Genomic DNA, 17,440 nt, shown 5'->3' with positions numbered 1-17,440 from the left:
GTGGGTCCCTGACCCCTGAGTAGCCTAAATGGGAGACATTCCCCACTAAGTGCAGACCGACACCTCACACCTCACACGGCAGGGTACACCCCTGACACGAAGCTTCCAGAGCAAGAACCAGACAGCAACACTCGCTGTTCAGCAATATTCTATCTTCTGCAGCCTCCTACTAATTCTCCAGGCAAACAGGGTCTGGAGTGGACTTCTAGCAAACTCCAACAGACCTGCAGCTGAGGGTCCTGACTGTTAGAAGGAAAACTAACAAACAGAAAGGACACCACACCAAAACTCCATCAGTACATCACCATCATCAAAGACCAAAGGCAGATAAAACCACAAAGATGGGGAAAAAGCAGTGCAGAAAAGCTGGAAATTCAAAAAATCAGAGCGCACGTCCCCCTCCAAAGGAACACAGCTCATCGCCAGCAACAGAACAAAGCGGGATGGAGAATGACTTTGACAAGGTGAGAGAAGAAGCCTTCAGTCGATCAAACTTCTCAGATCTAAAGGAGGAACTACGTAACCAATGCAAAGAAACTAAAAACCTTAAAAAAGATTTGACGAATGGCTAACTAGAATAACCAATGTAGAGAAGTCCTTAAAAGAACTGATAGAGATGAAAACCACGAGAACTATGTGACAAATGCACAAGCTTCAGTAACCAACTCGATCAACTGGAAGAAAGAGTATCAGTGATTGAAGATCAAATGAATGAAATGAAGTGAGAAGAGAAGTGTAGAGAAAAAAGACTAAAAAGAAATGAACAAAGCCTCCAAGAAATATGGGATTATGTGAAAAGACCAAATCTACGTCTGATTGGTGTGCCTGAAAGTGACAGGGAAAATGGAACCAAGTTGGAAAACACTCTTCAGGATATCATCCAGGAGAACTTCCCCAACCTAGTAGGGCAGGCCAACATTCAAATTCAGGAAATACAGAGAATGCCACAAAGATACTTCTCGAGAAGAGCAACTCCAAGACACATAATTGCCAGATTCACCAAAGTTGAAATGAAGGAAAAAATCTTAACAGTAGCCAGAGAGAAAGATCGGGTTACCCACAAAGGGAAGCCCATCAGACTAACAGCAGATCTCTCGGCAGAAACTCTCCAAGCCAGAGGAGAGTGGGGGCCAATATTCAACATTCTTAAAGAAAAGAATTTTCAACCCAGAATTTCATATCCAGCCAAACTAAGTTTCATAAGTGAAGGAGACATAAAATCCTTTATAGATAAGCAAATGCTTAGAGATTTTGTCACCACCAGGCCTGCCCTACAAGAGATCCTGAAGGAAGCACTAAACATGGAAATGAACAACAGGTACCAGCCATTGCAAAAACATGCCAAAATGTAAAGACCATCGATGCTAGGAATAAACTGCATCAACTAACGAGCAAAATAACCAGCTAATATCATAATGACAGGATCAAGGTCACACATAACAATAGTAACCTTAAATGTAAATGGACTAAATGCTCCAATTAAAAGTCACAGACTGACAAATTGGATAAAGAGTCAAGACCCATCAGTTTGCTGTATTCAGGAGACCCATCTCACCTGCAGAGACACACATATGCTCAAAATAAAGGGATGGAGGAACATCTACCAAGCAAATGAAAAACAAAAAGAAAGCAGGGGTTGCAATCCTAGTCTGTGATAAAACAGACTTTAAACCATCAAAGATCAAAAGAGACAAAGAAGGCCATTACATAATGGTAAAGGGATCAATTCATCAGGAAGAGCTAACTATCCTAAATATATATGCACCCAATACAGGAGGACCCAGATTCATAAAGCATGTCCGTAGAGACTTACAAAGAGACTTAAGACTCCCATACAATAATAATGGGAGACTTTAACACCCCACTGTCAACATGAGACAGATTGACGAGACAGAAAATTAACAAGGATATCCAGGAATTGAACTCCACTCTGCACTAAGTGGACCTAATAGACATCTACAGAACTCTCCACCCCAAATCAACAGAATATACATTCTTCTCAGCACCACATTGCACTTATTCCAAAATTGACCACATAGTTGGAAGTAAAGCACTCCTCAGCAAATGTACAAGAACCAAAATTATAACAAACTGTCTCTCAGACCACAGTGCAATCAAACTAGAACTCAGGACTAAGAAACTCAATCAAAACCGCTCAACTACATGGAAACTGAACAACCTGCTCCCGAATGACTACTGGGTACATAATGAAATGAAGGCAGAAATAATGATGTTATTTGAAATCAACGAGAACAAAGATACAACGTACCAGAATCTCTGGGACACATTTAAAGCAGTGTGTAGAGGGAAATTTATAGCACTAAATGTCCACAGGAGAAAGCAGGAAAGATCTAAAATGGACACCCTAACATCACAATTAAAAGAACTAGAGAAGTAAGAGCAAACACATTCAAAAGCTAGCAGAAGGCAAGAAATAACTAAGATCAGAGCAGAACTGAAGGAGATAGAGACACAAAAAACTCTCCAAAATATCAATGAATCCAGGAGCTGGTTTTTTGAAAAGATCAACAAAATTGATAGACCGCTAGCAAAACTAATAAAGAAGAAAAGAGAGGAGAATCAAATAGACACAACAAAAAATGATAAAGGGGATATCACCACCGACCCCACAGAAATACAAACTACCATCAGAGAATACTATAAACACCTCTATGCAAATAAACTAGAAAATCTAGAAGAAATGGATAATTTCCTGGACACTTTCACTCTCCCAAGACTAAACCAGGAAGAAGTGGAATTCCTGAATAGACCAATAACAGGCTCTGAAATTGAGGCAATAATTAATAGCCTATCAACCAAAAAAAGTCCAGGACCAGACAGATTCACAGCTGAATTCTACCAGAGGTACAAGGAGGAGCTGGTACCATTCCTTCTGAAACTATTCCAATCAAAGAAAAAGAGGGAGTCCTCCCTAACTCATTTTACGAGGCCAACATCATCCTGATACCAAAGCCTGACAGAGATACAACAAAAAAAGAGAATTTTAGACCAATATCCCTGATGAACATCGATGCAAAAATCCTCAATAAAATACTGGCAAACTGAATCCAGCAGCACATCAAAAAGCTTATCCACCATGATCAAGTAGGCTTCATCCCTGGGATGCATGGCTAGTTCAACATACGCAAATCAATAAACGTAATCCAGCCTATCAACAGAACCAAAGACAAAAACCACATGATTATCTCAATAGATGCAGAAAAGGCCTTTGACAAAATTCAACAGCCCTTCATGCTAAAAACTCTCAATAAATTCGGTATTGATGGAACGTATCTCAAAATAATAAGAGCTATTTATGACAAACCCACAGCCAATATCATACTGAATGGGCAAAAACTGGAAGCATTCCCTTTGAGAACTGGCACAAGACAGGGGTGCCGTCTCTCACCACTCCTGTTCAACATAGTGTTGGAAGTTCTGGCTAGGGCAATCAGGCAAGAGAAAGAAATAAAGGGTATTCAGTTAGGAAAAGAAGAAGTCAAATTGTCCTTTTTTGCAGATGACATGATTGTATATTTAGAAAACCTCATTGTCTCAGCCCAAAATCTCCTTAAGCTGATAAAGAGCTTAACTTCAGCAAAGTCTCAGGATACAAAATCAATGTGCAAAATCACAAGCATTCTTATACACCAGAACAGACAAACAGAGAGCCAAATCATGAGTGAACTCCCATTCACAATAGCTTCAAAGAGAATCAAATACCTAGGAATCCAACTTACAAGGGATGTAAAGGACCTCTTCAAGGAGAACTACAAACCACTGCTCAGTGAAATAAAAGAGGACACAAACAAATGGAAGAACATACCATGCTCATGGATGGGAAGAATCAATATTGTGAAAATGCATACTGCCCAAGGCAATTTATAGATTCAATGCCATCCCCATTAAGCTACCAATGACTTTCTTCACAGAATTGGAAAAAAACTGCTTTAAAGTTCATATGGAACCAAAAAAGAGCCCGCATTGCCAAGACAATCCTAAGCCAAAAGAACAAGGCTGGAGGCATCACACTATCTGACTTCAAACTCTACTACAAGGCTACAGTAACCAAAACATCATGGTACTGATACCAAAACAAAGATATAGACCAATGGAACAGAACAGAGTCCTCAGAAATAATACCACACATCTACAGCCATCTGATCTTTGACAAACCTGACAAAAACAAGAAATGGGGAAAGGATTCCCTATTTAATCAATGGTGCTGGGAAAATTGGCTAGCCATAAGTAGAAAGCTGAAACTGGATCCTTTCCTTACTCCTTATATGAAAATTAATTCAAGATGGATTAAAGACTTAAATGTTAGACCTAAAACCATAAAAAACCCTAGAAGAAAACCTAGGTAATACCATTCAAGACATAGGCATGGGCAAGGACTTCATGTCTAAAACACCAAAAGCAACAGCAACAAAAGCCAAAATTGACAACTGGGATCTAATTAGACTAAAGAGCTTCTGCACAGCCAAAGAAACTACCATCAGAGTGAACAGGCAACCTACAGAATGGGAGAAAACTTTTGCAATCTACTCCATCTGACAAAGCGCTAATATCCAGAACCTATAAAGAACTCAATCAAATTTACAAGAAAAAAACCACCCTATCAAAAAATGGGCAAAGGATATGAACAGACACTTCTCAAAAGAAGACATTCATACAGCCAACAGACACATGAAAAAATGCTCATCATCACTGGCCATCAGAGAAATGCAAATCAAAACCACAATGGGATACCATCTCACAGTTAGAATGGTGATCATTAAAAAATCAGGAAACAACAGGTGCTGGAGAGGATGTGGAGAAATAGGAACACTTTACACTGTTAGTGGGACTGTAAACTAGTTCAACCATTGTGGAAAACAGTGTGGCAATTCCTCAAGGATCTAGAACTAGAAATACCATTTGACCCAGCCATCCCATTACTGGGGATATACCCAAAGGATTATAAGTCAGCTGCTATAAAGACACATGCACATGTATGTTTATTGCAGCACTATTCACAATAGCAAAGACTTGGACTCAACCCATATGTCCATCAATGACAGACTGGATTAAGAAAATGTGGCACATATACACCATAGAATACTATGCAGCCATAAAAAAGGATGAGTTCATGTCCTTTGTAGGGACATGGGTGCAGCTGGAAACCATCATTCTCAGCAAACTATTGCAAGAACAGAAAACCAAATACCGCATGTTCTCACTCACAGGTGGGAATTGAACAGTGAGATCACTTGGACACAGGAAGGGGAACATCACACACCGGGTCCTATTGTGGGGAGGGGGTAGCGGGGAGGGATAGCATTAGGAGATATACCTAATGTAAATGACGAGTTAATGGGTGCAGCACACCAACACGGCACATGTATACATATGTAACAAGCTTGCACGTTGTGCACATGTACCCTAGAACTTAAAGTATAATTTTAAAAAATACCTCATAAAGTTAATATGGGGATTAAAACAATGTAATTAGGGGTCTGGCTCATATTAAATGCTCAATGGTAAATCCTATCTATAAGCTACATGTGTAGTAAATTACTCACTTTCTGGTGTTGGATGAGCTGGGTAGGACTATTGGCAAAAAGAAGAACTAGCAGTTAATAATGTGCTAATAACCCGTATTCTTGACAGAAGTGTCCGTGAATGACTTGAGAGTAAGGAAACTTTGAGCACCTGGGAATAAGGAAAAGGTTTAAATAAATACTGTATGCTGAGGAGTAAAAACAGTGTTCCAGGAGCAATGCTACCCTTTCAGTCAAATTTATAATAGACTCTGGTACTTTTGATTTCTTTATATTACTGAGCTCTCCTTTATATTTATTACAGGTTCTATTATTGTCAAGGTTCCATCTTCACTTGAAGCTTATTTACAGTTATCAGGGAAAGAGGTTGATGTGAACTCAGAAGTCCATGTTCAGGAAATGGCAGAAGCGCATAAAGATGATGTTGTAACACTGACTGGTAAGGAGGCTGCATTTTGCTATGTCAGATGAATAGCCATTCTCCATACATAAGTAGAAATGTGGTACACTTAACGGAAATTTTAGCTTTTTTATACTTTTCCATTATTACGTTCTCATGTTTGACATCTTTTTTTCTTCTAGTTGCTTATCATTGATATGATACAGACATTTTCTTTAAAAAGACCTCTTTAAATCATTTAGGGAACACTCATTAGTCCTGTCATTGGGTAAAATTGATTTTTAAATTTTCTAGAAGAGCTACTTTCTAATTCTTGAACTTAAAAAGAAACTGAATACATATATTATAATGCAATATTTAAAACTAACTTCGTATGACTGGAGTAAATAGGAATTTTGTTTGGTATGTACATTTTAAGCTTGCTGTTTTAGAACAACAAATTCTCAGTCCCACAAATGTGAATAGCTTTTGTACATTTTTCATTATATCTGGCTACACTGGTGGCTGATACTATTTTTTTTTAAGATTTGTCATTGGTTCGGGTTTTTTTTTTTTTTTTGACAAAGTCTCGCTCTATTGCCCATACTGGAGTGCAGTGGCGTGACCTTGGCTCACTGCAACCTCTGCCTCTTGGGTTCAAACGATTCTCCTGCCTCAGCCTCCTGAGTAGCTGGGCCTACAGGCGTGCACCACCACGCCTGGCTAATTTTTTTTGTATTTTTAATACAGACAGGGTTTTGCCATGTTGGCCAGGCTGCTCTCGAATTCCTGACTTAAGGTGATCGGCCTACCTTGGCCTCCCAAAGTGCTGGGATTACAAGCGTGAGCCACTGTACCTGGCCAAGGTTTGTTGTTTTAATGAATAAAAAAATTAATGCTGGTGAAGTTTTCCTTTAAATTTTACAGAATGGCATCAAGGAGGACACTGCAATTAGACCGTGTATAGGGATGAATGCTACAAGCTAAAGGCACTGGATGCCAACTAGAAAAAGGAAGAATAGGGGAGGAGGAGAGGGTGGTCTTCATAAGATCAAATTTTAGTGTTAGATATTCATTTTATGTCATGAAAATTAAGAATGTTCTGTTAAAATTCATAGAATATTAACAAAAAACGTAACAGGAATAAAAATAATACCTATACACTCCCAGATCTAACTGCATGCTGCCTAATGGGCAGACTCTTAGTTATGTGGTGAAAATTTGATGAAAATCTAAGTACAGTCATGTATCACTTAATGAGAGAGATACATTCTAAGAAATGTGTTATTAGGCAATTTTGTTGTCATGTGAACATTATAGAGTGAACTTATACAAACCTAGATGGTACAGCCTACTACACACTGAGGCTGTTTGATAGCCAATTGCTCCTAGGCTACACCTGTACAGCAGACTACTGTACTGAAAACTGTAGGCAGTTGTAACACAATGGGATTTGTATATCTAAACATAGAAAAGGTACAGGAAAAATATGGTATAAAAGATAAAACATGGTACACCTGTATAGGGCACTTACCATGAATGGAGCTTGCAGGACTGGAAGTTGCTCTGAGTGAGTCAGTGTGATGAGTGGTGAGTGCATGTGAAGGCCTAGGACATTACTACTATAGACTTTATAAACACTGTACAGTTAGACTACACTAAATTTATTCTTTTCTTCAATAATAACTTAGCCTTAGTTTACTGTAACTTTTTTACTTTATTTATTCTAGAGATAGCTGCTTTGTCTGTTGTGTAGACTGGAGTGTAATTATACTTCACTGTAAACTCGAACTCTGGGCTCAAGTGATCCTTCTGCCTCAGCCTCCCTAGTAGCTGGGATTACAGGTGTGTACTATGATGCCCAGCTAAGTTTTTAAAAAAATTTTAGTAGAGATGAGGCCTTGCTATGTTTCCCAGGCTTGTCTTCAGCTCCTGGCCTTAAGTGATCCTCCTGCCTCAACTTCCCAAAGAACATTTTTACTTTATAAACTTAAATTTTAAATAATTTTTTTAGGCCAGATGTGATGGCTCACGCCTGTAATCCCAGCACTTTGGGAGGCCGAGACAAGTGGATCGTTTGAGGTCAGGAGTTCGAGACCAGCCTGACCAACATGGTGAAATCCCCATCTCTACTAAAATACAAAAATTAGCCAGGCATGGTGGTGGGAGCCTGTAATCTCAGCTACTTGGTAGGCTGAGGAAAAAGAATCCCTTGAGGATGTGAAGGACCTCTTCAAGGAGAATTACAAACCACTGCTCAACAAAATAAAAGAGGACACAAACAAATGGAAGAACATTTCATGCTCATGGATAGGAAGAATCAATATCATGAAAATGGCCATACTGCCCAAGGTAATTTATAGATTCAGTGCCATCCCCATCAAGCCAGCAATGACTTTCGTCACAGGATTGGAAAAAACTACTTTGAAGTTCATATGGAACCAAAAAAAAGCCCACATTGCCAAGACAATCCTCAGCCAAAAGAACAAAGCTGGAGGCATCACACTATCTGACTTCAAACTATACTACAAGGATACAGTAACCAAAACAGCATGGTACTGGCACCAAAACAGAGATACAGACCAATGGAAAGGAACAGAGCCCTCAGAAATAATACCACACATCTACAACCATCTGATCTTTGACAAATCTGACAAAAACAAGAAATGGGGAAAGGATTCCTTATTGAATAAGTGGTGCTGGGAAAACTGCCTAGCCATAAGTAGAAAGCTGAAACTGGATCCCTTCCTTACACCTTATACAAAAATTAATTCAAGATGGATTAAAGACTTAAATATTAGACCTAAAACCATAAAAACCCTAGAAGAAAACCTAGGCAATACCATTCAGGACATAGGAATGGGCAAGGACTTCATGTCTAAAATACCAAAAGCAATGGCAACAAAAGCCAAAATTGACAACTGGGATCTAATTAAACTAAAGAGCTTCTGCACAGCAAAAGAAACTACCATCAGAGTGAACAGGCAACCTACAGAATGGGAGAAAATTTCTGCAATGTACCCATCTGACACAGGGCTAACACCCAGAATCTACAAAGAACTTAAACAAATTTACAAGAAAAAATCAACCCTATCAAAAAGTGGGCAAAGGATATGAACAGACACTTCTCAAAAGAAGACATTCATACAGCCAACAGACACATGAAAAAATGCTCATCATCACTGGCCATCAGAGAAATGCAAATCAAAACCACAATGAGATACCATCTCACACCAGTTAGAATGGTGATCATTAAAAAGTTAGGAAACAACAGGTGCTGGAGAGGATGTGGAGAAACAGGAACACTTTTACACTGTTGGTGGGACTGTAAACTAGTTCAACCATTGTGGAAAACAGTGTGGCGATTCCTCAAGGATCTAGAACTAGAAATACCATTTGACCCAGCCATCCCATTACTGGGGATATACCCAAAGGATTATAAGTCATGCTGCTATAAAGACACATGCACACGTATGTTTACTGGGGCACTATTCACAATAGCAAAGACTTGGAACCAACCCAAATGTCCATCAATGACAGACTGGATTAAGAAAATGTGGCACATATACACCATGGAATACTATGCAGCCATTAAAAAGGATTAGTTCATGTCCTTTGTAGGGACATGGATGAAGGTGGAAACCATCATTCTGAGCAAACTATTGCAAGGATAGAAAACCAAACACCACATGTTCTCACTCATAGGTGGGAACTGCACAATGAGAACACTTGGACACAGGGTGGGGAACACCACACACCAGGGCCTGTCATGGGGTGGGGGTAGGGGGTAGGGATAGCATTAAGAGATATACCTAATGTAAATGACGAGTTAATGGGTGCAGCACACCAACATAGCACATGTATACATATGTCACAAACCTGCACATTGTGCACATGTACCCTAGAACTTAAAGTATAATAAAAAGAAAAAAGAAAAAACAAAATAAGCATGTAAAAAAAAAAAAAAAAAGAAGAAGCTCTTGAACCTAGGAGGCAGAGAGTGCAGTGAGCCAAGATGGCGCCACTGCACTCCAGCCTGAGCGACAGAGCAAGACTCCTTCTCAGAAAAAATAAAATAAAAAACTTTCTTACTCTTTTGTAATAATGCTTAGCTTGAAACACAAACACATTTTACAGCTGTAGAAATACACTCGTCTATCCTTATTCTGTAAGCTTTTTTCTGTTTTTAAAATTGTTAATTTATTTTTTATTTTACTTTTTAAACTTTGTTAAAAACTAACACAAACACACACATTAGTCTAGGCCTTTACTGGGTCACGAACATCAATATCACTTTCATCTGCACATCTTGTCCCACTGAAAGGCCTTCAGGGGCAATAACACACATGGAGCTGTCGTCTTCTGTGATGACAATGCCTTCTTCTGGAATACTTCCTGAAGGACCTGCCTGAGAGGCTGTTGTATCTTAACTTTTTTTTTTTTTAATAAGCAGAAGCTGTACACTCTAAAATACCAATAAAAAGTATAGTAAATACATAAATCAGTAACATGGTCATTTATTCTCATCAAGTATTATGAACTACACATAATATATGTGCTATACTTTTATATGACAGTGGAGTGGGTTTGTTTACACCAGCATCACCCCAAATGCAAGTAGTGCGTTGCATTTAAACGACGATTAGGATGGCTACAAAGTCACTGGGTGATAGGAATTTTTTAGCTCTATTATAATCTTATGGGACAACTATCATTTCTATAGTTCATCGTTGACTGAAACATTATTATGCAATGACTGGATATCAAATATAGTAAGAATCAACTTGTGATCTAATGTCTTGAATTTGATAAGGAGCCAAGAGAGTTACCTGTTTTTGGTCTTTGGTCCCAATAGTCTAAAACAATAATACAAGTTTGTTTAACTGTGCTCTGAATCACAGCATAACCAAAATTATTAGCATATGTAAGCATGTTTGAATTATAAGCTAAAGGTATTTTGTCATATTTTATTCATTTATTCATAGAATCATACGTCTTTCTAAAATTTAGATTTAGTTTTAAAACTATTCTCATGACTTCAGTCATTATTTCTGTGTATATAACTTCCAAATCAATACCTGCAGACCTGATCTCTATTGTTCTTGCCCATTTCTATTCCACTAAACCAGTGCCACCTCAAACTTAATGTTTAAAAACAAAATTATCTTTCCCTAGCCTATGTCCTCCTTCTCCTGTCTTCTCTATTTTTCTTTATTTGCTCAATTACTCAACAAATGTTTGAGTCAAGCACTGCCAGAAACTAGGGGGTGTGAGGGTAATATAAAACATGGTCTCGTTGCCTTCTGAGGAGCTTACATTCTAGTGAGGAAAGGCAAATCAGAGAATACAGTACAGTGGGATCAATGTTAGTATAAACGTATGTACATTGTACTGTGAGAACACAGAGGTGAGTAAGTGAGAGATGTCAAACATGGCCAAAGTATAGAGAGTGAAGGAGAAAGTGGCATAAAAGGAGGCGGGAGAGTTTGGGAGAGGTCAGATCATATGGGACAGTTTGGATTTTATATTAAGAGCATTGGGAAGCCCTTGGGAGGTTTTAATTTGGGGTTTACATAATCAGATTTGTGTGTTAGAAAGATCACTCTGAATGTTGAGTGGGGATAGATGAGAAGGAACAATGGTGGATGAAGGAGAAAAAAATAACTTTTGCTTTTTAGGAGGTTACTGCAGTAATTCAGGAGAAGGAGTACAGAGGCCTGGACTCCATAGTGAGCTATCTTAAGGTCATCAAATAAATAGGCCTTCAGTAACCTTTGCTTGAAGATAAAGACGAATGAATGCTTTGAGGAAGCTGCATGCTTAACCCATTGGCTATTATGAAGCACCTTAGCCTATTGAGTTCTTTTCGTGTGTTACTTGTTATTATGTCTTACACTCTGGCCCCACCTCCTGAACCAGGAAGGGCCAAATTGCAGAAAGATGAGTTTATTTCCTGTTCACAGTGGAAGAATCTAGGTTCTGATCAAGCATCGTTTTGCAGGGTAGCACAGACTCTCGTATGAGGTTGGTCCCCACATAGATCTGTATGTTGTCTCTGATAGCAAATTTAATCCATTAAAGTAATAATGCAGCAGGACCTCAGGTGAAGAGAGCAGCAGTCTCTGGAGGGAGCGGTGAGTGTGAACAGGTGATTGGGTTTAAGAGAAACTTCCATATTTCATTTCGGTTTTAAAACTATTTGGTGCCCAGTCAGCCACAGGTCTTATGTATCAACTGGATGAAATAATTTAAGAGGCCTAGAAAATCAGGGCAGATTGCTTTTTTCTGTGGAGATTTCCAATCTGAAACCAAATTTTGGAAATAATGAGCAGCTTTATATGTGAGCTATTATTATAGGCAGCTGAGCTCAGCTCATCTGGGCCTTCCTCACAGAGCCCATGAAGGATAGAAACAGAAATAACTCTTATTGCTAAGAGCCTGGATTTTATCTGCAGCATGACTTCTGGATAATCTCTGCAAGAAACCATGCCAGTAAAATTTAGTCCCTTAGGTTCCAGCTTCCCACAGGGTTTTGATGTGTCAGCTCTATAATTATATTTGATTTCCTGCTCCATGGTTTCCTTTGCTATTGCTGTCACTGGTAAATAACTCAGGTGTATAATTCCTACCATGATTTACATGTATTATGTGCTATTCTGAAGTCAAAAGGAAACCTGAGACTCTCAGGCTGAAACATTTACCTACTAAAAAGCTATGCAAGAGTGTGTATTGGGGCTGCATTCTCTAATCTTTATGAGAGTCTTGATTCTAAGTTTTGTCCTCTACCCATGTGTGGCAAATTTAACATGTTGTAAGTGGCTTAGGTAAGATACTTCTAATAAGGTGGCTTCTCTATTAGGTTTTAGACTTGGTTCATCAACTTAGATATGAAACTTGACTGTGGTATACACCAAGTCTCCAAGCCCAGGTATGCATGTGGTACAAAGTCCTTTTGTCTTTACAGCTCCACGATTTAGATATTTAAATGTTCAAAGAATATTAGAGGTAAAGTGTGTTGCCAGTGAAAGGACTGGTGTTTGTCATTGTCTGGATAGTAGGGAAGCTAGCACTACTGGGTTTACTTCATTTTAGTAAAACTGGAAATATAACGCATATAAAAAATAAATTCATTTGGGATCAAAATAAACCACCAAGTCAGAAAAGAGTTCTTAGCTTGTCTAAAGACCAGAGAGTAAACATACAATGGAATTGTTATTTATAACAGAATACTGGTTCATGGGTTGGAAAAGAGGTTGAAATGAGACTAAGCTCATAAGATGCCACTTTAAAAACCTGGAGACACTGTTTTCTCTCCAAATTGGGAAAAATCCAGTCTTTTGATATGACTAACTCTTGGAAATAGCTCTGAGTTTAGAACCCACTGAAGTTTTTGGTTTTTCAATGCTTATAGCACATGAATTTGTCAGCAATGTATATATATTTCAGGACCACATGGAAGAAATTCAATAACAGAATGAAGAATGCTATAAGGCTTATACCTATCTGCTTAAAAATACTTTGACAGGGAGTTAATATAGGAGCTGTTTTCAAGTCATGGTGCTTTTATGGTATTTTTTTGTTTTTTGTTTTTGAGATGGAGTCTCTCTCCGTCACCCAGGCTGGGGTGCAGTGGCGCCATCTCGGCTCACTGCAACCTCTGCCTCCTGGGTTCAAGTGGTTCTTCTGCCTCAGCCTCCTGAGTAGCTGGGACTACAGGCACCTATCACCACGGCCAGCTAATTTTTGTATTTTCAGTAGAGACAGGGTTTCACCATATTGGCCAGGCTGGTCTTGCCTCCTGACCTCGTGATCTGCCCACCTTGGCCTCCCAAAGTGCTGGGATTACAAGCGTGAGCCACTGCACCCAGCCGCTTTTATGGTGTTTTTATTTCCCCACCTTTTTGTTAAACTGTAAGATCTTGAGAGTATCATGGGTAATCAGATGTCAATGATGCTAATGTTTGCCCCAAAAAAGATCAGGTTTTCTTTCCATTCATCTGCAAACTTTATCTGTAAACACCATATAGTAAATATGTTAGACTTAACAGATTACATACGGACTCTGTTGCATATTTTTTTTTTGTTTTTTAATAACCCTTTAAAAATGTAAAAGCCTGGCCAAGCATGGTGGCTCACACCTGTAATCCCAGCACTTTGGGAGGCCGAAGTGGGTGGATCACCTAAGGTTAGGAGTTAGAGACCAGCCTGACCAACATGACAAAACCCTGTCTCTACTAAATATACAAAAATTAGCTGGGTGTGGTGGCAGGCACCTGAAATCCCAGCTACTCAGGAGGCTAAGGCAGGGAGAATTGCTTGAACCCAGGAGACAGAGATTGCAGTGAGCTGAGATCGCGCCACTGGACTCCAGCCTGGGCGACAAAGGGAGACTCCATCCTAAAATAAATAAATAAATAAAAAATAAAAGTAAAAAATAAAAGCCCTTCTTAGCTTTCAGGGCATTTAAAAACAGGCCCCTGGCCAGATTTGGCCTGTGAGCTATAGTTTGCTGATCCCTAGACTAGAGTTCAAAGTGCAGGCCCCAATCTTAGAGCATATGAGCTCTGTTTGTGATGCCTGTGGGGTTTTGTTTTATTATTGTTTTTGTATTCATTTTGGTCATTCCAGAAATATTAAACCATAGCCAAATCCTTATCCTAAGTGAACTATCCCCAGTAGTGAAGAAAACATGATTCATGCACATAAAAGTTTAATCTTGTAACATTTAAGAAACAGTGCAACCAATAGAAGATATATGATGGCAAATAAATACACAAAAAGATATTTACCATCACTAGCCATTAGGGAAATGCAAATTAAAACCAGAATAAAATACTACATACTTACTAGAATGGCTAAAATTAAAAATACTGATTATTCAAATGCTGGCAAGTGTGCAGAGAAACCGGATCTTTTCTACATTACTGGTGAGAATATAAAATGATGCAGCTACTCTATAATTCAGTCTGGCAGTTTCTTAAAAACAACAACAACAACAACAACAAAAACTACCATTAATCACCTAGCATTTATATTCCTGGGAATTTATCCTGGGGAAATGAAACTTATGTTCACATAAAAACCTGTACACAAATGTTCACAGCTTTATTTGTAATAGCCAAAAACTGGAAATGACTGAAATATCCTTCCATGACTGAATGTTCATATGACTCATGGTATGTCCACATAAGGTAATTCACTGATAAAGGGAAAATCTGTTGATGTAAACAACTTGAAGAGAATTTAAGGGTATTATTCTGAGTGAAAAAAGCCAATCTCAAAATGTTCCATATTCTATGATTCCATTTATATAACATTCTTGAAATGACAAAATTAAAGATGTGGAGAATAGACAAGTGGTTGCCATAGATTAGGGAAGGAGAAGGAGAGTATGACTTTAAAGGGACATGACAAAGGACTTCCTTTGTAGTGACAGAACAGTTCCATATCTTGATTAAAATGATGGTTACATGAATCTATATATGTGATAGATAAAATGTCATGAGTATATACAAAGACATACCCAAAAAATGAATGCATATAAAAACTGGTGAAATCTGAGTAAGGTCTATAGTCCAGTTAATTTGCCTGCTAATTTCCTGGTTTTGATAGTGCAGTATAATTATAGAAGCTGTCACCATTAGGGGAACTGAGTGATGGGTACACAGTACCTGTTTTTGTAACTTCTTGTGAGTATGAAATTATTTCAAAATAAGAAGTTAAAAAAGAGGGTGGAAAGAAGGCAGGGGGAGATAAAAAGGGAGAGGGAGAAAAATAATGAAGTCTTCTGGGCAGGATGGAGCTAAAGGGTCTGACTTACCTTCCCACCTGAAACAATGACAAAAAAATTAAAAAATTAAGCAGATTTAGGAAACAAATAAGATGAGTTCTGCTTACTGCCTTGAGAGAGTTTCCAGGCTCCAGTACAGGAAAAGGGAATTGCTCTGGAGTCTAGAACACTCCCTGAGTTAGGGAGATCAAGATGAGAGTCCATAACGATCAAGACCGAGTTCACAGGACAAAGTACCAAAGGGAATAGAACCTGGTGCTCACACAGGTCCAGGAATAATGTCTGTTCTTCCCACCAGTCTGGAAAGAAAATCATAACTCATGGGGCATTGGGTAGAGCATTTAGTAGTGGGAAACAATGAGTCTTAGGCTGAGCACCACTCTATAACTGCCTAACAAATTATAAAAGCAAGAGATGTAAGGCTTAAACTGTTTCCAAGTAACTTAACTGCATCCTTGAACAAAGCTGAAGATCTACAGGAATACAAAAGTATCCAGCACCCAACAAAGTAAAATTCACAATGTTGTAACCCACCCAACAGGTTCACCTTGCCCACTGCCTAGAAAGAGCCAACTTACCAAGACAGAGGAATTGCAATAGAGAAAGAGAAATTCACGCAGAGCTGGCTATGCAGGAGACCAGTTTTATGATGACTTAAATCAGTTTCCATGAGAATCTGATGATCTGAGTTTTTAAGGATAATTTGATAGGGGGCCAGTGAGTTGGAAATTTTGATTAGTCAATCTGAGATGAAATCATAGAGAGTCAGAGCTGTCCTTTTGTGCTGAGTCAGTTCCTGACTGGGGGCCACAAGATCAGATGAGCCAGCTTATCAATCTGGGTTATGCCAGCTGATTGATTGAGTTTAGGGTCTGCAAAATATCTCAAGCACTGATCTTAGGTTTTACAATGGTGATGTTATCTGCAGGAGCAATTTGGGGAGGTTTAGAATCTTGCAGCTTCCAGCTGCATGACTCCTAAACCACAATTTCTAATCTTCTGGCTAATTTGTTGTCCTGAAAAGGCAGTCTAGTCCCCGGACAGGAAGGGGGTTTGTTTGGGAAATGGCTGTTATTTTCTTGGTTTAAAAGCTAAACTATAAACTAAGTTCCTCCCAAAAGTTAGTTCAGCCTGTACCTAGGAATGAACGAGGACAGCTTGGAGATTAGAAGCAAGATGGAGCTGGTTACATCAGAGCTCTTTCACTGTAATAATTTTCTCAGTTATGATTTTTGCAGAGGTGGTTTCAATATCTAGCATTGAATCAAAGATTATCAGACATGCAAAGGGCAAAAAAAACCCATGGGTTATAATGAAGAGAATAATTGAAACCAACCCAGAACTGACACAGATGACCAAATTAGCAGAGAAGGAAAATAAAAGTTATTATAACTGTATTTCACTTGTTCACTTAAGACATGGAAGATATAAAAAGAAGACCAAAATTGAATTTCTATAAATGAAAACTACAGTGACTGAGATGAAAAATACAATGGATGGGATTAGACATTGCAGAAGAAAAGATCTGAGGAAGAAACTATTATGATTATTTTTTGGACAGAACTGATTAATGTATACTTCTTCAGTATACTCTTGCCTAGAGTACTGTTGACTTTATTATTATTCCAAGTATTTGGGAGAAAATTTAGTGGATAGGCATCATTAAAACTAGCTCAAAAATATTTTTTTATCCGGAAGATTTCTTGTCAAGGTATCTTGGGTTACACT

The 17,440-nt window shown here is 38.6% G+C and overlaps 1 protein-coding gene across 1 annotated transcript in view; it reads left to right on the top strand.

Moving 5' to 3' along the window:
* FAM185A (family with sequence similarity 185 member A) overlaps positions 1-17,440 on the top strand; it is a 64,972-nt gene that overhangs the window by 33,606 nt on the left and 13,926 nt on the right. Inside the window, exon 7 of the mRNA XM_030932546.1 lies at positions 5,848-5,982. Within this exon, the coding sequence (XP_030788406.1) occupies positions 5,848-5,982 (135 nt within the window). The remainder of the gene's footprint in view (positions 1-5,847; positions 5,983-17,440) is intronic.

The sequence above is a fragment of the Rhinopithecus roxellana genome, chromosome 6, assembly GCF_007565055.1.
Source record: "Rhinopithecus roxellana isolate Shanxi Qingling chromosome 6, ASM756505v1, whole genome shotgun sequence".
In the NCBI taxonomy this organism is placed as follows: Eukaryota; Metazoa; Chordata; class Mammalia; order Primates; family Cercopithecidae; genus Rhinopithecus; species Rhinopithecus roxellana.
This window is presented reverse-complemented; position numbering and strand designations above follow the sequence as displayed.